At 44.2% G+C, this 24,926-nt stretch overlaps 2 protein-coding genes across 2 annotated transcripts; one reads left to right on the forward strand and one right to left on the reverse strand.

Annotated features, from left to right (window-relative positions):
* Window positions 1-6,404: 6,404 nt before the first annotated feature.
* Window positions 6,405-11,061, reverse strand: LOC114590186 (uncharacterized). The gene is made up of 2 exons (XM_077924149.1): window positions 8,703-11,061; window positions 6,405-6,952 (listed from the first exon to the last, which is right to left on the reverse strand). Exon 1 carries the CDS (start codon window positions 10,955-10,957, stop codon window positions 9,992-9,994), a length of 966 nt encoding a protein of 321 aa, XP_077780275.1. The 5' UTR covers window positions 10,958-11,061; the 3' UTR covers window positions 6,405-6,952; window positions 8,703-9,991.
* On the forward strand, window positions 9,879-14,939 carry TOB1 (transducer of ERBB2, 1). The gene is made up of 2 exons (XM_028716509.2): window positions 9,879-10,017; window positions 13,049-14,939. Exon 2 carries the CDS (start codon window positions 13,193-13,195, stop codon window positions 14,189-14,191), a length of 999 nt encoding a protein of 332 aa, XP_028572342.1. The 5' UTR covers window positions 9,879-10,017; window positions 13,049-13,192; the 3' UTR covers window positions 14,192-14,939.
* Window positions 14,940-24,926: the final 9,987 nt, after the last annotated feature.

A 24,926-nucleotide genomic window follows, 5' to 3' on the forward strand; every position in this document is an offset into this window, starting at 1 on the left:
TCTGGTGCAATGGAACACCGAAACCAGAGCAGCACACGGAAACGCCATTTACTTCCCCGTTGGAGTGGTACTTATTTATCTACTTGCACTTTGATGTGCTTTCGAACTGCTAGGTTGACAGGAGCTGGGACCGAGCAACAGGAGCTCACTCCATCGCAGGGATTTGAACCTCCGACCTTCTGATCAGCAAGCCCAAGAGGCTCACGGGTTTAGACCACAGCGCCACCCTCAGCCTATGTATTTTGTGGTAGTTTCCATTAAACTGGGAGAAGCCACCACTGAGTTGAATCCATACTGAGTTGTGCTTAACCTTAACAGCTTAAAAATATATTAAAACATCAGCCATCAAAAACTTCCCTAACAGGGCTGTCTTCAGATGTCTTCTAAATGTTATATAGTTGTTTATTTCTTTGACATCTGATGGAGGGCATTCCACAGGGTGGGCGCCACTACCGAGAAGGCCCTCTGCCTGGTTCCCTGTAACTTTGCTTCTCACAGTGAGGGAACTGCCAGAAGGCCTCGGAGCTGGACCTCAGTGTCCGGGCTGAACAATGGGGGTGGAGACGCTCCTTCGGGTATACTGGGCTGAGGCCATTTAGGGCTTTAAAGGTCAGCACCAACACTTTGAATTGTGCCCAGAAACATACTGGGAGCCCGTGTAGGTCTTTCAAGACCAGTGTTATGTGGTCTCTGTCGCCGCTCCCAGTCACCAGTCTAGCTGCCGCATTCTGGATTAGTTGGACTTTCTGGGTCACCTTCAAAGGTAGTCTCACATAGAGCGTGTTGCAGTAGTCCAAGCAGGCGATAACTAGAGCATGCACCACTCTGGTGAGACAGTCTGCAGGCAGATAGGGTCTCAGCCTGCATACCAGATGGAGCTGGTAGACAGCTGCCCTGGACACAGAATTGACCTGCACCTCCATGGACAGCTGTGAGTCCAAAATGACTCCCAGGCTGCGCACCTGTTCCTTCAGGGGCACAGTTGCCCCATTCGGGATCAGGGAGTATCCCACACCTGCCCGCCCCGTCCCCCAAAGCAGTACTTCTGTCTTGTCAGGATTCAACCTCAACCCATTAGCCGCCATCCATCTTCCAACCGCCTCCAGGCACTAGCACAGGACCTTCACGGCCTTCCCTGGTTCCAATTTGAAAGAGAGGTAGAGCTGGGTATCATCTGCATACTGATGAACACCCAGCCCAAACCTCCTGATTAGATCTCTTGTTATGAAATTCAAGTAATTGGAAAAATCAGTGGGCTAACATCTTCATCTATGAATTATTACAGAAGGGTGAGGGAAATGCTGTATAGTCTGAGCACAGGAAGAGGAATCAGATCCTCTCTCCTCTTATTGTTGTTGCTTTCTATAAGTCCTTCGTCTCCTGTATGACTTAGTGGAATAAATCATTAGGGATGTTGACACTTTGCAAGGGTTACTGGGGCTATGGTAATAAGAGATGACATTTGTGCTGATCTTCCCCTACCATGCAATTAATAAAAGCAGGGTGGCTCCATTGGGACCATGAGCTGACAACCATGTATATGAATGAAGCATGAGGTTGGTTCAGGTTTTGCTAATATCCAGGGAAGAAATAATTCAACACCTGAAGCCTGTGGCGAGCATCACCATGACTGATCTCTCAGCCTTTCCAGAATGAACACAGGAAGAGCTCTGCTGGATCACACCAAAGATCTAGCTAAGCCAGAATCCTATTGACTACATTGGACAACCAGATGAGTCCAGTAAACCAACAAGCAAGACATGTAAGTAACAGCCCTTCTCTTCCTATTTTCCCTCTTCTCCTGTAATAATCAGTATTTGGAGGCATAAGTTTGCCCTTGAACCTGCAGGTTCCATTTAGCTTTTCAGCTACTAGCTGTTAACCGGCCTGTTCTCCATTCATTTCACTAGTCTCTGTTTGAAGCCATTTAAGCCAGTGACCCTCACAATATCTAGCGGCAGATGATTTTGTCAGCTAATTATGTGTTGTGCAAATATGAATTTTCATTTGCCATCATGAGTCTATTGCCAGTCAGATTCACCAAGTGACCCCAAATTCTTCTGTTATGAGAGAGGAAGAAAAATGATCTCTTTTCACTTTCTACACACTGCACACTTTTTTTACAAACCTCTTATCAGTTATTATTGTTGTTTTATTGATTTATCCCCTGCCTTTTTCCATGACAGGGACTCAAGGTGGCTTATAAATAAATAGAAACAGCCAAAAACATTTCGGAGGGGGAACAATAATTTTAAAACAATTGAATAGAATTAAAACTATATATAACTATAAAATATCTATTAAAAACACACAGGTAGTTAAAATTAAAACAGCACGGCACCAGCCCTTTCATTAAAAGTGGTCAGTTCCCCAAAGCTTGTTGAAATAAGAAGGTCACCTGCCAGCAGAAGGATGAGGGAGCCAGTCTAACTTCTCTAGGGAAGGAGTTCCAAAATTTGGGAGCCACCACTGAGAAGGCCCTCTCCTGCTTTGACCATTGGTATCCTTTTAGGCTAGAATAGGGCTGCTTTCTTAAATCAGGTGGTTGCAACTGGCAGCACACTGGCAATTCAACTCACACAACCAGAGGCATTCATGTAGCACTGGTGGAAAAGAAACAGCACCAGTGACAGCTAGCAGTGCTTATTTGTTACTGTTTTTCCACCAACTGAATGAGCTACTGTAACTGCAGAATACTTAATGCTATGCTGCTTTGTGGCACTTCCAAAAAACAACCATACAAATAACCCTGGTGCACGCTGCCCTTGTAGGTAAGCCTAACAACACCATCAAAGGATAAAAGCCATATATTTTCCAGAATTAGTAATCACTTATTGGAGAGGATTATAAAGGTCTTTATAATGAAGAGGTGGCACAGATACTTTTAGATAAATTGTCCCTTCATTCTGTTGCCAAAAACTTCACTAATATTTTATTATAAAATACTTGGTTTGTGTGGACTCCTGAGATAACATAGTATATTAAGAACTTGACAAATGAAAAGTCTTTCCCATATGCCACAGTTTGTCATTAGTGGCATTAGTAATTATTATCATGAATGGTAACATAAGCACACACTTCATGTAGTCCAACAGTCATAGAGGCATGCTGAAAGTTTGAAAAAGTACTGGTATTAATTAAACTTGGATGACTACGTTATGTACTGCCATTTTCCCTCCACATGATTGACACCTGTGTTCACCAGAAAGACTGTCCAAGGACCACAGCTGATATATTATTACTGAAAAGAATGGCTATCATGATTAATCACACAGATGAATAACAATGATGAAATATCACCAGATAAAATGTGGTTATCATAGCATGTGTGAAATTAAACTAGTTGACTTGAGGTTAACAATTTATGTACTTCTTTTGGGTGTTCAGTTTTACATTATTCTTATTTTTTTTAAGTACTCTCCCTTTTCTGTAATACAACATTGGCTTTTCTTCCATAAAGAGATCAAAATGTATTGCTCAGCCCACGTTATACAATGGGAGCAATTGTCAAGGTATTCACAGTACACTATTGCTCCTGACTGTGAGGTGTTTTGAAAGAGCAAAAGGTATCTGGGAAACCAGGTAGGAAAGGGTAGCTAATAAACTTCAAGAAAAGAGCTGTGGCTCAGTGTTTAAGACAAAAAAATGTTTTGCATGCAGAAGGTCACAGGTTCAAGCCCCAGTGAGGAAAGAGACATGGCTGAGTCCTTGAGAGCTCCAATATATATAGTACAACAATCCTCTGGTTTGATATAAGGTGGCTGCATATTTCCATAGTATGGGAGCTCAGAGATATGAAAATCCAAGTGACAGATCATAGGCTGCCTCTAGTAAGTTCAGTTATATCACACTTATTGCCCATTAGACAAGAAATAGTTGGAATTAGCATTTTAAAAGGGCTACATGGGTAGCTCATTGGCTGACCCTGCACCAGTCATTCTCTTTTGGTTGGCTTAACCTGCATCAAAGTGTTGATGTAACAAAATGTTGGAAGAGGAAAGAACCTTATATGCCGCCTTCAGTACCCTGGAGGTAGGGTGGTATAAAAATTGGGAAATTTCCAGAATCGTTATATTCATATGCAAATTTAAACAAATGTAATTGATTAAGGCTCAAATCTTAACTCTGCTTAATAGAGAATAAGTCCCATTGAAGACAGTGGGACATATCTGAGTAGAATTGCCCTGCATAATTTCTTTGATTAAGCAACTAAGATAATTGATGACAGCCCTGCTTATTTTCTTCTTTCTTTTCTGTCAAACTTTAGTTCCTAAGATCTTGCGAAGAGGGACCTTTTTCGCTTTAACGTATGGTATAAAACAAGGATAGGGAACCTGTGGCCCTCCAGATGTTGTTGGACTTCAACTCCCATCATCCCATTGGCTCTGCTGGCTGGGGCACATGGGAGTTGGGAGTCTAACCACAAGCTCCCATCCCTGCTATGTAGCAGGCACCTAGATGCCTGATGACCCGCCAGCCCTACTAATTCAGGAGTTTCTGCTATCTGCAGTTCAGCTTGAAGTTTTGTATTTAGGAAGTCCTGATGCTGCTCAGGGACACAGCACATGTCTTGCATGCAAAAGGTCCCATATTCGGTGCCCAGCATCTCTAGGTAGGCTAGGAAAGAGCTGAAACCTTGGACAGTCACTATCATTCTGTGTGCAAACAGTGTTTATTTCAGAAATGTATTTCCCATTTTCTCCTCCAAGAGGAGCCACTCAAAGCAACTAATGAAATATAAAAACAAGCACAAAAATAAAAACAAGGATTCAACATTAGAACAAATTACCAACAACAAACAAGACTAAAAGCATCATCAGAGAACACAGGGGGCTAGAGCTAAAAGCAAGCAAGCAAGCAAGCAAGCAAGAGAGAAACAGCAGAGTCAAAGGCTTCAAAGGCTGGCAGAGCACAAGAGAAAAATAAGCTAATTTCTTAAGGCAGGGAATTCAATGTACAGGGTGCTGCTATAGAGAAAGCCCTTTCATGCATTGCCACCCCACCAACTGTAACTCAGAAAGCAAATGGACGATACAACAGGGCTATGTTCTACCTTAGAAACAGTAAGCCTCTGAATACTGGTTGCTGGAAAATCACAAGCAGGGAGAGCAAGGTTGCGCTAAGGTCCTGCTTGTGGGCTTCCCACAGGCATCTGGTAGCCATTGTGAGAACAGAATGCTGGACTGTGTGAGCTTTTGGCCTGATCCAGCAGGCCTCTTATGAGTGACACATTCACCTTGGAGCAGACAGTCTTTCAAGTAGCTTGGGCTGAAGCTATTTAGGACTTCAAAGGTAATTACTGAGCCAGGTGGACCAGTGGTCTGACCCAGTATAAGGCAGCTTCCTACGTAAAACCAGCGTTGGCTTTTTTAATTTACAAAAGGAAACTTTTAAAAGTTGTTGTACAATAGATTATATGGTTATCCAAAGGAACTCACAGCTACACGTCTCCATCCTGTCCCCATTTTATCACGACAACAATCTTGTGAGGTTAGGTTGAGATAAAAGGAGGTTCCAACAACCCCACCCCCTGCATTCAAGGATTGTGGGAGGTGGGGGTTGTGGGGCAACGCAGGCCTCTCATCACTACCACACCCAGCAGCCATGCCCCTTCCCTGCCACCCACACATTTGGCATGCATGCACATAGAGATCCTCCATGCAAACATTGTGTGCGCGCACATATAACCTGGCATGTGCCTCACAACCCCCCCTTGAACGCATGGCTTCCCACACCACCACCACTACCAATAGCACCATATAAACTCCCCAATAGTGGCTGGCCAAATGCAGTGAGCTCCCTGGCTGGATTAGGCGGCGTTCTTTAGTATTTTAACCATTTAAGAATGCTGGCCTCAGATTTATGCTTAAGACATGTTTGCTTGCTTATGTACCCCATACAAACCCCTCCTCCCTTCATTTTCTTAAAAACATATGGGTGACCACTAGTTTTCACAGGAGCACCACTCGTTTTAGGAGAGTTGTGCTTTAAATATTTTTTTCCCTTCAATTACTCTGAGGCCAGATATCCCCGAGGGGGGGGGGCTGTTTGCTCTCCCTGCCTCCTTCCACCACGTGCCCCCAGTTAAGTGCGTCCTTTGACGTTGCTGAAGCAGGTAAGCGAGGCAATGGCTTGCTGCGCTCCAGTCACGGTTATTTTCTTCCACTGTAACCTCCATTAACTTATTCGCCGCCACCCCCCTCCCAAAAAACCCGACTTTGACGTATTCCTCCTGGATACTGAGTGACCAATCAAGCAGTGACAGAGGAGGGAATGTAGCCAATCGGTCATCGTTGCTACCTGTGGGCAATATTTTTAGCTCAAAGGGAATTAAAAGAAGGGCGGCGGGAAGATGAGAAGAAGGGAGAGAAAACAAAAGGAAGTATTTTCGCACATACAACTGCGACGTTTTTGCGTACGTTTTATTATAAAAAAAAACCAGTAAGTTACGTATTACCGTGAAAAACAAAAGAGAGGCATCTATGCGCATAAAGGCAAAGAAGGTTTCAAATATGGAATCAGACACAAACGCAGAAATCCGGTTGTTTTTCTTCCAGTCTTGTTGGCGACGCTCGCACGATTCATAACCCCCACCCACCACCCCGGCCTCGCCCGGTTTTAGGTGCTTTGCCTCGACGCTGCACAGCCTCATAAGTCCCCCATGCTGCACTTCAGGCTGATTTCAGTCATCTTCGTGGAGAAAGCAACCAACGCAATTCCTTCCCTTCCTGCGAAGATGGCAAAGCTCCACAGGGAAGGGCTGCCTGGCAAACCGCAGAGATCCTGCCGGGTTCAGCAAAGCCTCGCCGTCGCTACTACGGAAACCGGACCTCGCAAGTCCCTTCGCTCTTCCTCCCTTTGAGTGGCAGATTCCCGCGCCCAATGACTTTCTCTTCCTTCTCCCAGCTCCAACCAACGCAGTCAGACTGGAAAGATTGCGCTTTGCCTCCGCCTATAGAATAGGGCAAAATTGCAAAGCGACGTTTCCCTCCTCACCCACCTCCTCGTTTGCTTTACCTGCAAGGCCTCCCCCTCCGCTTCCTTTCATCTCTCAGCTTTAACTTCTCTTCTCCCGCTTCTTTTGCATTGCTTTTTTCGTCCCTAATAATAATTTTTAAAAACCCAGGGACTACCAGGAGCAGCGCAGACGCATGCGTTTCAGCAGCGGGGTGGGGTATGCGAGATTGGCACGCAGCCTGGTCACCGGTGAGTGACCAGCATGGGAACCAATGATAAGAGGAAAGGGGGCGGGGATTAGAATTGGTGGATCTAAGATTATTCAGCCGCTGCTCTGTGGTAGGAAGTTTGCCCACCCAATGCCCCCCTCCCGCTTTCACTGTTTATACGTCAAAAAGAGCTAGAGATGAAGGTAACTCCCACCACCACAAATATCCCCGAGTTTTCCTCCTTTTTTGCCATCCCAGATCACCATCATCATCAACAATTACTAGGCGTGCTGGGTGCTTATTACCTTCATCATCATCATCTGACACTTTAGAAGTGTTACAATCAAGCGGTATATAAATAAGCAACACTAAATTATTTGCCACGCTGGATACTTGTTCCCTTCAACATCACCATCATATGACCGTTTTAAGAGTTGTTACTACAATCAAGCGGTATTTAAATAATGAACACTAATTATTTGCCACGCTGGGTACTTAATTCCCGTCTTGTAAAATTCCTTCGCTAGATCCAAAGGCCAGAACTTTAATATATCCAACACAATTTTTCCAAAACAACACCAAAACCTTTGTATTTTTCTATGAGTGTTCGTTGCGGTTGGTGTCTCGCTAGTAAAAATGTCTGTCGCTATGACTGACATGGGTGTGTTTAAAGGGAGTGTATTATGTTATGGTGCATGTTATGTGAGGCAGTGCATCGCTGCGCCCATTGAGGTACACTGCACCACCCGCGGGGATCAGTCCATCCAGTTTTAAGGTAGGATGGAAGACAAATTAAAGGGGTGCATTTAGGAGCACTATTTGGGTGAGGATAAAATTGCTGCCTCCCTTTTGGGAACTCAGCCCGTGAAATTCAAACAACTTCCCTGCCACATAGCCCTGCCTTGGGATCTGTTTGTTTGACAGGTTTCTGAGTATGACGATGTGTTAGGAGCTGTGTTGGGTTTTTTTTTAAAACCCAATATAGATAGTAAGTATAGCAACTATCGATTCAAATCACACCCTCGCTTTTTGATAAGCCCAGGGTGTGGGGTTTATTTAAGGCGTTATGCTTTAGGTTTAGGATCTTCTCAATTACAGAGGACTATTTAATGGTCTGTATCAGCGGTCAAGGCTAGAGACAGGGGAAAGAACGCAGGCATTCACAGTACAATCGCGTTTCTTTGGACCCACGCTGATACTTTTGAAGAAGCGGGTTCTGCGGAATTTTAAAGCAACGCAAAAGCCTGCAAAACCTGCTTTGCCAAAGACAAAAGGTGTCAGCAGCAATCTCCATTTCCATTTGCCTTCATTCCGGGGAGGGGGCACCGGGACCCCTGACTGGATGTAGAAACATTGAGTTTGCCTGAGATACATTCTTCGGGAATAATTACAGGCGGAGAAATGCCTTCCCTGGTTAAACCAGGTAAATCTAATCCTAGCATTGCTTTCTATCAAAGGTATGTCACTGAATTAATTCTCCTCCCAAAAGAGAAGAAGCGCGAGTGCTCCCTGCCCGTGTAGTTAGTGTCGGGTCACCTTAGACAGGAGGAGGCTGAGGAGCTCTTGGCCTTTGATGCCTCGCAATTCTCCCTTTCAGGTTCGGGCACATTTTTCCCCTCGATGACGTCAAAAATCAAGGAGCATCCTGGGAAATGTAGTTTCGTTCTTCCTGGAAGGGAGGGAGGGGGTGTGATCAAAGGAGAGTGACGTAGACGTTTGACGTAACCACAAGCCTCGCAGCAGCAGGGGGTGGGGATGAGGGGAGGCGTGAGCGTAGCCGTAGAGAGCCCGTTTCCCATTGGCTCCTGAGAGGAAAGTGGGGGGGGGTAGAGAAGGGGAGGGGGAGGCACAGAAAGCAAGATGGCGATGAGCAGAATATATCAATACACTAAAGATGTGTGCATAAGAAGGGTGGGAGGGGGACCCGGAGCGGACGTATAGGCAGGGGAGGAGCGTCTGCAAAGATGGAGGAGGAGGTGGCAGCAGCAGAGGGCGACGCTGTTGGCAGGAGAGTTAAAGGAAAAGCAAACAGAAGAAGAAATGTGGGAAGAGGAGGGAGCAGCTGGCAGAGGAGAAAGAGGGAAGCCTGAGGACGACGACAGAAGGGAGAAAAGAAAAGGCGAGGCGTAACTCAGACCTCGAATGCAATGCAGAGCTACGTCACTGCCGAAATATTAAACAGAACAACTGGGCGGGGAGGGGGAAATGTGTGTCGCAAAGTGAAACCTACAGCAGAGGGACATGGGGAGGGCACTCTTAGGCTGGGGTTTGGGGGTGATCTGTTTGTGAGTCCACCTGGATAAGGGAAAAAGGCAACGATAGGAACCCTCTGCTGGGGGGAGAGCGAAGACAAGGGGAGGGAGGGGGAAGTGGGAATGTGATGGGACCGAGGGGTTAGGAGAGGTGGGGGAACAGAGGTGGGTGGGGACTGTGCCTTATTGGCAAGCCCAATGCCCCAATCAGGAGCAGCGCCCGGGACAGGGGACGGCCGATTGGTAGGTAGGTGGGTGGGTGGGGCCAGAGAGAGCTGTGGGCGGAGAGCGGGTGGGCGTAGCCACACGGGATGAAGGGGCGGGGCAAGGGAAGGCATATATAGAGGAGCGGCGAGCGCTCGGGCGCTACAAGAAGGCGTCTAGCAGCTGCTGAGGCGGAGCGCGCTGTCTCTCTCGTCCCGGGGTGTGAGAAGCGCCATCCTCCCTTTTTCTCCCCCCACCCTTTCCTAGCGCTCTTCCTGGGGTTATGGGGCTTCGGTACTGAGCTCCTCCCTCCTTTCCTTCAACCCCAACCCCCGGGACTGCCACCGGGATTTGTTTGCACTATTCACATCACCTTCTTCCCCCACTCACCCCGGGTGAGTATCTCTCCCTCCCTCCTTCCGTGTGGGGCGAGCCGTGGGGAGCTGCTGCTGCTTCTGTCAAGACCCGGCTGTGAGGGAGGAGGTGGAGGTCGGCGACTTGCCATAGGCCGGCGGGGCTTGGAGGGACGACAGCGGCCGAGAAGATAGGTTCGGGGGGTGGAGGAGGGCGGCTTACCGCACCCTCTCGCCTGGTCGCCCAGCCCCATAGAGCAGGGCCGGCGGTGTGCGTGAGGGGTGGCGATGGGGGGCTTTTGTGCCAGCGCCTCTGGAGGAGGAGAGACTGAAGAGTTGGCGCAGCTCGACTGGGAGGAGAGGAGTATGTGGTGGGGGGGGGGGGAAGGCTGGGGTAGCCTTCGTGGGGCCGCCCCACGGAGGTCGGCGAAGGGGGCGTCGGAGCAGACCGGGCTGGCTGGCGTTGCTGGTGCGGAGGCAGAGGGAGGGTGTTGGCAGAAGGGCTGACAGGGCAGCGCTGGCTGAGGGTGTTGACACAGCCCTGCAGAGGGAGGCGGGGAAGCGAGCGAGCGAGAGACGCTGGCAGGCGCAGCCCCTCAGAGGCAGCGGCTGGGGAAAGGGGGCTGGCGGGGGGGGGGGGCGTCGGTGGCACAAGGCAGCCTCGTACAGCAACCGTGTGTCTCGGGAAGGGGGGGAGGATTCGGGTGCCAAGTGTGTGTGGGGTGGTGGTTGTTGGTTGGCACAGCTTTTCTCCCCCCACCCCACCCCCCAATCCCGCCGTGGCTGGGGAGGGAGAGGCTGCTAGGTTGTCTGGCAGAGCCCCTCCTCTGGTGGTGGGGGCAGGAGGAGGGGGAGGAGGCAGAAGTGTTGGGACGGCCCTCTTGAAGGTTGGCGGTGGAGGGAGGGGAGGCGCAAGTGTAGTTGGCACAGCCTGTTCGGGGAGGGGAGTGCAGTTGAGGTTGGGGAAGAAGGGGGTCGGCATAATCCCACCCAGAAGAGAGATTGTATGTGGGGTGGGGGTGATGGGGACTCAATGCATTGGCAGCAGTCTTAAGATGGATGTGGTTGTTGTGAGGCTGTGGTGGCAAGGGCTGAGAGAGAGAAGGTAGAATATAGTATGGTGCTGAGAGAAACACACCAGCTATAACTGGACGGGGGGGGGACGGGACCTTTGGGTAGGGAGCCCGTCTTTACTTGAGTAGAGGCCGTAAAGATCCAGACAATACCAGGTCAGAATGGGAGAGCAATCATAAGGCGATCTTGCCCATATCTGTTCCTACATATGTTCGATCAGGTTGAAAATTCACTTTTAAAGGTAGTGGTTGCCCTTATGGCTCAAAATCTTGTTCCGAGCACAAGGAGATGAGAGGGAAGGCCACTGGGAGTGACACAGTGGAGAACTGGGCCTGGCTTGACCAGGGGAGAGAGGACTTGGCCAATCATCTTCCTTTTCATAGAAAGCACTTTTTCTCCTGCTGCTGGAGCTTCAAGAGCTGTGAGCAGAAATCTAATGAGACCCAACTGCCTGGTTATGTAACGCCCATATACCCCGCTTAAAAGTTCCACCTTTTCCCCTCTTGGCTCCAATTCCTTGACTAACGTAATTAACATATATAATTAATTTTAAAAGGTTCTTTTTTAAAAGCTAGAAAACATTTGAACTGTTCCAGGTTGTTTTGTTTAGTCAGGTCTTTGTGCCAGGGAAAGGATGCCAATTTAATTTCTGTTCTTCTTGAAAGGGTAATATATTTCCTACGTGCAGGGGTGGTTAAACAGATGGATTAATAAATCATTTTGTATGTTCGATGTAGCTAGTCCAATCAGATCATCTGTACTTTTATATGTTGCATTTGTAAATATCTTTATGTTTGCCCTTGATCTTTTCTTATCCCCACCCAGTGCTGATCCAGCAATCGTTTAAAGGTCGCCTTATCGTACAGCTGGTAGTTCTCTTATCATGTAAAGAGGGCAAAAGGAAAGGGAAATGTCTTTAAAAGCTGGGTTAACCTCTGAAAGCTAATCATTTAGGGCAAGGAAATAGAATCTACTCATTTTGAGTGCATTTTTGCTTTCTAGCTTATGAACTTACTAGATTTCAAAACTACTGTTGCAATGCAATGCAGAGCAGTTGAAAAACAATGTTAATTAGTAAACATAATTTTATTAAATTTTGTAGTAACTTTTTAAAGATAGAAACCTTGTCTTTACAGGCTTTTAATATGGGGAGTATGATTTTTCAGTAGTATGTTAATGTTATTGATTTAGCATTGTAATTTGTATTACAATTTATTATTAACTCTACAGAGCTGCTACATTGATTTCATTATAAATGAGAATACCATTTATGTAAGGAATTTGGCTAACAGCTTTTTCAAATTTCCCAGTACACTGAAGATTTTAATACATTCTCTTTATAGTATAATGTATTCGTAATTAAAAAATTGGTTGGTAAGGATGGACTTCTGGCTTGATACCTCATAATGAACTTCATGTGTGAATATTGTAATAAAATTATAATTCTGGAGTTGTATGTAGATTTTTTTTTAAGTACACATTTTCTATCAAAATATAGGAATTACTTCTCTTTTCTTTGAGCTCAACCAATTTTGAAATTCTACCAGCATTGAAAACTACATGTTACACTTCAAACTAAGAGTTTTATAGCCTCAAAATGAGGAATTCCTTTTTAGTCTATTAGCATTATTTTCAAATATCTTAATGTTATGGCTGGCTTCTGTCAGTCACCAAAACTATAGGTGGTAGCAGAAACATTTACAGGACAACTACCACCGTTTAGTTTATGTCCTAGACTCTTGCTCTTCTCTCCACATTACTTAAGTACCTGAGCTGCAAACTCAGAACTTGAAATGCATCCATGGTGATCTTGCACTTGTTCTCTGTGTATTTAATCTGCTTAGCTTTTAAGTTGCATATACAGTGCCAGTGTGTTGCAAATGTCTGTAGTTGGGAAATATAACCTATTTTAGGGAAAGTGTGATGCTAAAATAAGAGGCCTAGTTGACTTGCTTGTGCACTTTCCTTATTTGGATCTTTGCTTTTGTTTTTCTTAAAGGAACAACACTACTCAAGGTGAAGAATAATAATCTTCTAGAATCAGCACTTTGAACAAATTTTTGCTTTCCTGTGGTATTTTGAACATTTCTCCCATTCTTTGTGGTTTGAAACGGAGACTTTGTAATTCTGTGCTGTAGCAGCTATGCAGCTTGAAATACAAGTAGCACTCAATTTCATTATTTCGTATTTGTACAATAAGCTTCCCAGACGACGTGTGAACATTTTTGGCGAAGAGCTGGAAAGACTACTCAAGAAGAAGTATGAAGGGCATTGGTATCCAGAAAAGCCATACAAAGGATCAGGGTTTAGATGTATACATGTAGGGGAGAAAGTGGACCCAGTTATTGAACAAGCATCCAAAGAGAGTGGTTTGGACATTGATGATGTTCGTGGCAACCTGCCTCAGGATCTTAGTGTCTGGATTGACCCGTTTGAAGTTTCATACCAAATTGGTGAAAAGGGACCAGTGAAAGTGCTTTATGTGGATGATTCCAATGAAAATGGATGTGAATTGGATAAGGAAATCAAGAATAGCTTTAACCCAGAGGCCCAGGTGTTCATGCCAATTAGTGACCCAGCATCTTCTGTCTCGAGTTCTCCTTCGCCTCCCTTTGGTCACTCTGCTACTGTGAGCCCAACCTTCATGCCCCGTTCCACCCAGCCTTTAACGTTCACCACTGCCACATTTGCTGCCACCAAGTTTGGCTCAACCAAAATGAAGAACAGCAGCCGCACCAACAAGGTCGCCCGCACTTCTCCCACTAACCTTGGCTTAAATGTCAACGATCTGCTGAAACAGAAAGCTCTTTCCTCCTCCATGCACTCTCTCTATGGTCTTGGCCTAGGGAGCCAGCAGGTTCCACAACAGCAGCAACCACCACAACAGCAGCAGAAAACGTCTGCTCTTTCTCCTAATGCAAAGGAGTTCATTTTCCCCAATGTACAGGGCCAAGGTAGTACAAACAACCTATTCCCTGGCGACAGTCCCCTTAACCTTAGCCCTCTCCAGTACAGTAATGCCTTTGATATGTTTGCGGCCTATGGAGGTCTAAATGAGAAGTCTTTTGTGGATGGCTTGAATTTCAGCTTAAATAGCATGCAGTACTCTAACCAGCAATTCCAGCCTGTTATGGCTAACTAAAACAAAATACAAATCATATTGTACAAGTTGAAATGCACGTACCCAAGGGTGTATCTTTTCCACCTCTTGAGTTTTTTTTAAAAAAGCTTGTAGTATGAATACATTCAAGCTTGGTTAGATAAGGACAACATGCATCATTTTTTCATTTGCCAACCAAGCACAAAGTTATTTTTTACTGACTGTACATTAAATATACTCAAGATATGGCCTCTTACAGTATTTAAGATATAGCAAGGACATGGCTGATTTTTTATATATATAAAAGATTGGCACTAATAAGTGGGTTTATTGGTCTTTTCTAATTGTATAATTTAATTTAGTACAAAGTTTGTAAAATATCAGAGTATATATTGTTTCTACAACATGGTATTGCATTTTTATCTTTTTACTACAGTGATCTGTGACAACTGCAGCAGCTTCATGTTGTATTTTTTTTACTGAAATTATAAAATTCATCTTAAAAAACATCAATTCTAAAAAGTGTGCAAAATATTCCTTAAGCGGTGGAATTCAAATTGTATGGAATACTTTTTTCCAAGAAAGAAACACAAATTGTATTTTCTGTTAAAAAGTTTAAAGATTTTTTGCTATATATTATGGAAAAAATGTAATCGTAAATATTAATTTTGTACCTACATTGTGCAATACTTGAAAAAGGTATAAAAGTATTTTGAGTCAGTGTCTTATGTTAAAGAGAGGGACTGAAATAGTTTATATTAAGTTTGTATTAAAATTCTTTAAAATTCAACTGGTGTTGTGGATTTTTTAAATGGACAAATAACATTGCAATGTTAATGCCTGGGTAGCAGCCTTTATTAACATGGATCTTATAATATAAAGCAGTCTGCTGTGTTGATGCAAGTTGATAATTTTCTGTGCTACTTACTGTTCTAACGCAGCGTACTGTTGTATTAAGTTTATACTTCAACTAATTTTCATCCTAAAGCTCTTCCTATATGAATCCCCTTTCCATACTGCAATCAGTTAGTGTTAAAACATTTATTCCTAAACAGTGAAAGCTAAATATTATTTAATGCTGGATTTCTGAGAATAGTTTCTTAAATCTATAGAGAATTGGGGAGGGGTTATAATGAAACTCATGTGAAACCAATAATCAGTTTTTTAAAATATTGTGTTAAAACTTTAGAGCTCAGAAAGCTACCTGAAAACATGCTTTTTAAGGAAAACCAGTTCTATAAATATATTTCATCATTGTTTGATCCATTTTGTTCTGATAAATATTGCAAGATAGAAATTGTACAATATCATTTAATGGATATTTGAAGAAACGCACTCCCCCACTCCTTCCCCACCCCAAATAATAAGAAAAAGTGGTTTGTAGAGGCTAGTGAAATTTACACAGGCAGCTTAACACACAAAGTTCTGCAGATGAATTTCTCTGGAGCCAGTTTGAAAAGTAAAATATGGAGCAAGGTAGCAGCTGTGGTTTTCCAAAGCCTGACAACTAATTTGACTGACATTTTCTTGCCCCATATTGTCATACTTGCATCACGCAATCCAGGGTCAGTTTTGTAGTATGTGTATATATAATTAAGTTCTGGTGTTCTGCAGGCTCCATTGAGATAAATGCCTTGAGTCATCACTGCTCCTGGTTTTAAGTTGGGATGGGGGTGGGTGTTTCCAAGTTCTTGGAACAGAATCAAGCATGCTGCTTAGCACCATTGTACACTTTGTTTTGGGGAGGCTGGAATGAGGCTGTGGAGGAAAATAAGGCCAGCAAGAGTAGGAGGACTGAATCCTGACATAGATTTTACTTTCTCTGTGTGCTAAAGTTCAATAGCTGTAATAGGGCTTGGGATTTTTCTCCCTTTATCACTTCTCCTATCTGGTCTGCTTGTATCGACCTCAGGATCTGCTTCACCTTGACATCCAGCAAATAGTACTGAATGTATAAAGCAACTTTGTCAGATCAGATCTGGCATAACATTGTCTACTTTCACCGGGCATAGCTTTCACACAAGAATCTTCCAAATCCTGCTACCAGAGATTACGCTGCATATACCATGGATGGAGCTGGGGCCGTCTTCCTGTGTGATAATTATGTGCCTTTCTGCACTCCCATTAAGCTGCTCCCATTTGCTCACTAAAAGCAACACGGTAATATAAATGATGGAGCTCTCTGTTAGTGTTTAAATTATTAACTGAACAATGCAGTTATTGTTCAATTGAAGTTAATGTCCCAGGAATTAAGGTCAGACTCCTTTCAATTTGCCATATAGCACCAAGATCACTATCATCTTAACAAACTTCCATGACACAAATAATGACACGATTGGATAATGTGTTCATATAATCAAAGTACAAGATATGCACATGCAACCTAGTTGAGCTAACACAAAAGTAGGGTTGAACTGCATCTTTTGGAGTAGGTTTTTTTTATTATAATTCACCGTCTTAATACTGAAGGCATTGTTCTAACTGATGTACTTAATTCTGTCCAGATCCATACCATACATTTATAGCACATGACAGTTCCCAGGATTTTTCAGGGCAAACCATTTCTCCCCCAGAGCTACAGTTCCCAGCACCTTAAACAAACTACAAGTCCCAGGATTCTTTGAGTGAAGTTTTGTACTTTAAATGTACATTGGATGTGTTTTAAATCTATGGTGTGGATCTGGTTGGAAGAAAGACTGCAGATAAAGGATGGGCAGTTTTGATGATTGCCTTTATTTTTCTCCTAAAGACAAACCCTTGGTGTATTATTTATGGCTGCAAAGTGGTCTAGGAATCCTAGAAATAAATAAATGCTCAAATTAAAAAAGAAAAGGTTTGAGTATTTAGGGCTTGCATTGTGAGTTTATTGTAGGTCAATGCAGAATTGAAGTGTGACTAATCACCAAGACACTATGATGATTACATATTAGATTCAACATAGGTACTACTAAGTTTTTTGTTTTTGTTTAAGAAGAAATGCAGGGTTTCTGCTTAACCCAAGTAAGGTGAGGAGGAGGAGGAGTATTTATATTCTGCTTATATACCACAATGGCTTGTAAGTGATTTACAACTATAAAATCAATACTGTACATAATTAAAATACACAAAAACAGTTCCATTAGAATGTTAAAGGAGACGTGTGTCAGGCAAGTCCCTTTTCCTCATTTTCTTTTGTCATTTGTGCAGTTGCATTTGTGTGTATGTGTGTCTTTGCAATGTTATGCAATTGCACATTATTCAGATATTTTTCAGTTGGACCCATGACTTCTGGGCAAAATCTTTTCCAATATAGGTAGAAAATAAAATTAGGCTGAAATCAGGACCAGCCAATGCAATGTCAAGTTGGCCACAGCTGTTTGAACTTAAAGGATGTGCTCATAATTTGGCATCAAGTAATAATTTGGCATCCAGTAGAGAAGTGGAACATGCCTTCCTTAGCCTACACATATTGTATCAGGAAAGTACTGTATAGTACTGTTGATTTCATCAGGACTTGATTTGTAATATCTTTCCACTTAATGCATTTGAGAACTTGTGTCAAAATGTACTCTGAGCACCAGAAAGTGCTCACTTTTGAGATGGGAAATGTCAAATTGAATCATGCATTGCAAAATTATGTGATTTACCTGACCAGATTACTAAATCAAATGTCACTGTGGCTGCAAGTCCTGAATCTAATTACATTGCCTATGAGGTGGAACACTGCTGTATCCCTGTAATTTATAAACAATGGCCTCATCTCATGAACAGTCTGCATTTCTCTCTCTGTGCATATTGTATCATTGGCGGAAAATAAGAATGTGCTTACTAATTTTGTGTTATATCAATCTCAATGTAATCTCAGAACTGCAGTCTTAAGCACCGATCATGGACAGGGAGCAAATCCCTCTGAACTCAAAGACAAGCTCAGGATTGTGCAGTATACTGTTGAGTTTCTCTTACAACCTCCATCACTGCCATTTGGCTCTGAAATGTAGTTATGAAGATTAGTGGGAGAGAAATTGTGACTTGTGCTTCAAAAACTGTATAGTGGTTCAGAGTATCTGGCTACTTAGCCTGTGCATGCATCATCTCTGCTCAAAGTAAGCAGGTCACTTTCTCGTACATAATGGCATTTTATAGGTTTTTAGCAAGCTGTTTTAAAACAAAATCTTAGAATGGTAGAGTTGGAAAGGGACCATGAGAGCCATCTAGTCCAACCCCTACAATGCAGGAACCTTTTGCCCAACATGGGGCTTGAACCCATGACCCATGAGATTAAGAGTCTCATGCTCTACAGACTGAGCTTAAAATAGGTTTGTAAAAGGGTAGATCAGCCACGTGACTTCTAGCATGACTTGAGTCTAGTGTATAAAAGATATTTCCTAATACAGGAAAGTGTCAGCTTTTGACCTGATGTGCTTTCAAGATACATGTTAGAAATATATTTCCTGCACATTATATTTTCTATGTAGTTACCAGCCCAAACTTTTTCATGTAAAAGCGCACACATGCAAAATTGACAGGCAGAGATATGCCAAAACTGAAGAAGGGCAAGTTATTCACCATTGCCTAACCCAGATCTGTGGCCCTTGAGCTGCATGCAACCTGCAGTTTCCTCCAGGTCTGCCCTTGGCTTTCTAGATGCTACAAGCCTATTTTTGCCCTCAGGCTTCAGTTTCTTTTGTCCTCGTGCGTTTTCCCCAAGAAAAAGCAAACTCGAGCTGAACTGAGAGAAGGAAGGAGAGGGTTGAGGTTACGCAGGCCTGGCTGGTTTATACAGCACCAGTGTACAGTATTGTGATTATGAATTCTGGGTACATGGTGGCAACTGCAGGGAAGATGGTGATTTCTAAATTGAAGCAGTAATTGTTCTGTGTGGTGTGCGTGTATGTGTGTTAAAAGAAGGGAGTGTTTGTTGTTCGTGTGTGTGAGGAACTACCTACCTGATGCCTACATTCTAAGCATAAGCAGAAATTGGTGGTAATGGTAAAAAAAAAAGGACACCATGCTATTCCCACCATAACCCCTCCTGTCCCAATTCTTTATTCAGAGCAAGCACTTCTGTGCAGCCATTCACTTCCTTGTTCCAGAAAATGAGAGAGAAAATAAATGGATCCACCCACCTTTGACCCTGGATTTGCCTTCCATCAGGTGAAGTCCCTGACTAATGCTTCCTGTAGGTCAACAGCCCTTCAAAGTTCTGTACCCTTGGTGTAGTCAGTAAGATAACACAGGTAAAGGTAAAGGGACCCCTGACCATTAGGTCCAGTCGTGGCCGACGGGTTGCGGCGCTCATCTCACTTTACTGGCCGAGGGAGCCGGCGTACAGCTTCCGGGTCATGTGGCCAGCATGACTAAGCCGCTTCTGGCGAACCAGAGCAGCGCACGGAAACGTCGTTTACCTTCCCACCAGAGCGGTACCTATTTATCTACTTGCACTTTGATGTGCTTTTGAACTGCTAGGTTGGCAGGAGCAGGGACCGAGCAACGGGAGCTCACCCCGTCGAGGGGATTTGAACCGCCGACCTTCTGATCGGCAGGTCCTAGGCTCTGTGGTTTAGACCACAGCGCCACCCGCGTCCCTAAAATAACATAGACACAGGCTTATTTCTTGGAAGGGGGGCACCCACCATATTGTGCCTTTTCTCACATTCTAGTCAACAGCACTTACGTGTTCCACACCCTTAAAAGGGGTACAAAAATCTGATGGTAAATACAGTACCAGGACTGCCAGGTGCCAGAAGGCTTATGTGATTCCATCCCCATCCCCCTCCTATCCAGTTCTCTCTCATCTCCACTCTAAAAGCCTCATTCGCTTATTTTTGCCACCGCACTGGCACATTCTGTCCCTTCTCCCCGCCATGTTCTGCATGCACACCTTCACCTGCCGTGAACTGTGTGCCACCATCTGTTGTGCGCAGAACCGCTGCCACCCTCACTCTGCTCCACAATTTGAATTTCCTGTCAGTGCTGGTGTGAAGTTGAAATGCCAAAGGGAAGTTCTTCCTCTGACTGGTCACCGTCATGGCCCTTAGAGGAGCCACACCTTGAGACTGTGGGCCCTGCCTGAGTTTTTTAGCTGCTATTGCCTGCTGCTACCTCTGCACATCTGCACATGACTATCCCAATTAGCAGTTTTGCACAGTTTGTGCATTAACTGAAACATCAAAATAGCTGACTTCTGTACTAGCCAGTGGTGCTTTGGAAACAAGGACAGCTAGTTTATGTAGCATCTGTTTGCACATAATACGTGATCAGGTTGGTTTTAGAACTCTGTACTGTTCTATAATGTTTGAATAAGAAATACCTCAGAGTTTGTATGTCTCGTTTGGAAACCGATGAAGCAAACTGTCTGGTTCAGCACTCTCCCCACCCCCACCCCCTTTTTTTTTTTGGTCATCAGCAAGCTGATTTAAATTGAATGAACAATGTTGACTGCATTCCTCTCGTGAGTAGCATTAAAAAAAATAATTGCTAAACTGTAAAATCCTGCTGAAGTGATTGTTCCAGAAAAGTGTAGTGGTGGCTGGGCATAGTCAAACAGACTGTGTTCCTGTGGCTTTTTGCCCTGTTGGCTTTATATATTATTGGAGAAAGCTTGCTGCACAGAAGTGGGGGGGGGGGCATTTAGCAGAATAAAGCACACTGCCCTCAGTATTCTCAGACATTTACCTCACAGATAAAGCATGATCAGTGTGCAGAGCTGAGAACAGTTGTAAAATATTTTTAGAAAAATCTTGGCATGCAGCAACGCAGAGTTACAGACCCTTTTACCCCCATCTCTCTGCCCTTGTTTTGTTACTTTCAGATTTGACCCAACAGGCTCTGTTTTGATTGGATTTGTGTAGCTGACTTTGAAAAACCAAGCTTCAGATGAATAATCTGATAAACTACTAGGCTGACCTCATTTGCAGAATGCAGGCCCCATAGGAAAACATGCCCTGTCTCTTACGACAAGGGGCCTCAATCTCAAGGTCTTGCCGAACCTCTTCCAGGTTCATTGAGCACCAAGGGGCAGTCCATAAAATATATGCCCTTTATTATGTATGTGTAGTAGATTTGTGGAAAAGACATGACTGGGCAATGGTTAAAATAGGACCAAGCATGAGAAGACGATCTTTCTTTCTTTCTTTCTTCCTTTTAAAATGATAACATTCTTTTTGGATGGTCCCAAAATGCTGGCCTGTTTATAGGACATACAGTACACAGAATATGAGAATAACAGCATCCTTTCTCTGCTCTGTTTCCAACATCACAGCAAGGTGCTATGAGGACAGGTGCAGGAAGGACAGAGAGAAGCTTTAGGAAAGGCAGTGCTGTCGTGAATGGGAGTTGTAGTCCAACACTTGGAAAGCATCATATTGGGTATTCGTGCGCTAACCACTACACCACCCTGACCAACCTCACTATTCTTTCACCATCAGCTCAGCCTGATAAATTGGGTTTGATGTCACGTAATGCTGTTCTTTCTTGTTCTCTGTGTTTTGGATCAACACAGCTGCTAAGATTTTGGGCATGTCTATGGACTCTATTTGTGGGATGTGGCTATGGGCTTTTTTGAGGGGAGGGGGAGGACTTTGTTGGGGGGGCAGAACCGACATGATTGTTCAGTTAGTTAAATATTTCTATTGTTTTACTTGATCTGGGAAGGTGGGCAGCTGTCCCTCCCTGCCCCCAGCTACGCCCATGGCTATGGGGGCTGTCAAAATTAACTCCTGCACCAACAGTTCCAATTTTGCCACTGATAAAAAGTTGGCCATTGATCCACAGAGAGATACTCACAGTGGTGTTTGCATAAATCATTCTGTTTGGCTGCATCCCTGTTGACTCTATTCTTATGCTGTAAATCGGCTCCCTTGGGAATTTGGAGGAGGGTTTTGGAGATAAGACTGTATCTCACTGGGTAGAGGGCACCGTTTTCATGCCAAAGGCCCCATCTCATTCCCTGGCATCTCCAGTTTCAAAAAGTCAGGTAGCTGTTGATAAGAAAGAGGGCTGCTGCCAGCCAGAGTGGGTAATATTGTGTGTGCTAGATGGACAAGCAGTCTGACCTGCTTTACAGTAGCTCCCTTGTGCACCTGAGACTGATGTTCTTAGCCTGCAGATCACGAAGCAGTGCAAATCATGACGCAGGATTAGAGTGGAATTACGTTACAGTGAAGCCTTTAAGTGATCTGCTTCATAAATATGGCTGTGGATGTGCGGCTAAGGTGTGCTTTTGGCTGTTTGTTACACAGACTCAAGTTCCACAGTAATTTTGTGGCTGGCTTATAGAAATCAAGAGATTCCCCCCCTGAGCATATTTCCATTTGCCAGAACAAGAGAGCTTGATTTGAGCAGCACATGATTAGGAAACTCACGTCACACCCACCCACTGAATTTCAAATTGTCTTTTCTGGAAACAACAAGCTGCTCTGGGAATAATCTAGTCCTGGATGACACTGGAGAGTGCCACTCTGGCGTTTTCCTGTCAGAGGCCTTTTAGGCTTTTGTTGGATGCTGCAGACTATTTTCATTACGAGAGCAAGAGCTGTATACTTGCTACAATACGCTCAGTTTGAAGAATCATTTGGCTTTTCATTGACAAGAAGGAAAAATACTACAGTATACCGTTCCATTTCTAGATTATGATGATTTTCTGCCTGCTTTTATGAAGGCAGAACTAAAATGTGCTGCTCAGTCTGTATATTCCTCATCAGTCAATTTTTAAAAATTCCCTTTTTATGTTAAATGTCATTCGAATTCTAAATAACAAATGAGACCTGAAATAATGAGTTGTATCCAGTGCTAGCCCCAGAGTAGACCCAGTGAAAGTTAATGGGCATGACTAACTTAGATTTATTAATTTAGATAGGCCTACTCTGAGAACTAGTGATGTATGGAAGTGAGAGCTGGACCATAAAGAAGGCCGAAGAATTGATGCTTTTGAATTATGGTGCTGGAGGAGACTCTTGAGAGTCCCATGGACTGCAAGAAGATCAAACCTATCCATTCTTAAGGAAATCAGCCCTGAGTGCTCACTGGAAGGACAGATCCTGAAGCTGAGGCTCCAGTACTTTGGCCACCTCATGAGAAGAGAAGACTCCCTGGAAAAGACCCTGATGCTGGGAAAGATGGAGGGCACAAGGAGAAGGGGACGACAGAGGACGAGATGGTTGGACAGTGTTCTCGAAACTACCAGCATGAGTTTGACCAATCTGTGGGAGGCAGTAGAAGACAGGAGTGCCTGGCGTGCTCTGGTCCATGGGGTCATGAAGAGTCGGACATGACTAAACGACTAAACAACAACACTCTGAGAACATGTTGCAATGTGAGGTGAAGTTGTTCAGTGTTTCTGCCACTCCAACCTCCCCACCCCAGTTTCCCTCAACCATCTGATAGCACCAGTGAGGTGCATGTTGGTGCAATTGTGACAATGACCTCCTCCAGTGACCTTGAGACTTTTGCAGCGCCTCCATTTTTTCTCCCTTTGGCTGTACTAGCAAGGCCAGATTAAGGTGGTTGGGGGCCCTGGAGGAATTCCAGAAATAGGACTCTCCTTCCCCTTCCAAAAGCAATGCATGAACTAAGGCACCAGAAATCCATATTGATGTATCTTAAAGGCTATTGGTAGGATTCACCTAACAAAGACCATCAGCAGAGGCCCTGCACAAGGCATCTGCATAATTGACTCTGGGGTGACTGGGGGAATCCCCAGGACAGCACATGGATGGGGGGGGGTCATTCTGTTTGGGTAACTGATAGGCTTGCACAGATGGAACATTCAACATAGTGTGAATTACAACCCCCCCCCCCCAAATATTATTAATCAAACTTGCATTGACTACAAAAAATAATAATAAAATACTCTGAGGCTGTACTGTTTCACATCTCTCAGCAAAACACAAACATCTGGGCAACCTTAACAAACAAAAAGAGAATACTCTGAGCACATGCAGTCAGTTTCATATTTTAAACTCACTTGTTGTTTTTGTTCACTTCCCATCTTAGGTCAGTCATCAGCTCTCAGCCTAACCTACCTTACGTAGCTGTTGCGAAGATATAGGACACGGGTAGGCAAACTAAGGCCCGGGGGCCGGATCCGGCCCAATCACCTTCTAAATCCAGCCCGCGGACAGTCTGGGAATCAGTGTGTTTTTACATGAGTAGAATGTGCCTTTTTATTTAAAATGCATCTCTGGGTTATTTGTGGGGCATAGGAATTTGTTCATTTATTTATTTTTCCAAAATATAGTCCGGCCCCTCACAAGGTCTTAGGGATAGTGGACTGGCCCCCTGCTGAAAAAGTTTGCTGACCCCTAATATAGGAGGCGGCAAAAAAATTCCACATGTAACCATGTGCGGCTGGTCGTGGTTGCCTTTGTTATGATGAACTGATGCTTTGTAAGTTAATTTTACACTAAATTCTTAATGACGGCCTGGACCCCAGCTACTTATTGTGTAGTAGCATTATCAGTAAATAACTTGTAGGGAGCCCCTGATCTCTCATGAAACCACCATAGGAAAGGTTGCCAGGAATAAAGGAATCAAAGGGGAAATCTGGGCGATTCCAGGGATTAGAAAATGATATGGAAGCAGGGATTCTTGCAACATGTCAGCCAAATCAATCAATCACAGTTCTGACTTTACTCATTGGTTAAAAACATTGGAAGGCAGGGAACAGCCTGGCTGGCTTCCCTCCCAGAAATAGCTTAGAAGTATGCCTGTACATTTTCCTTTATAACTTTTCTTCTAGTGTGGTTAGAGGTTTACTCTCCCCGCGCCCAAAGAAAGCTCAGAGTCTGGGTCCCCTTAA

The sequence above is a fragment of the Podarcis muralis genome, chromosome 2 (genome assembly GCF_964188315.1).
Source record: "Podarcis muralis chromosome 2, rPodMur119.hap1.1, whole genome shotgun sequence".
NCBI classification, from domain to species: Eukaryota; Metazoa; Chordata; class Lepidosauria; order Squamata; family Lacertidae; genus Podarcis; species Podarcis muralis.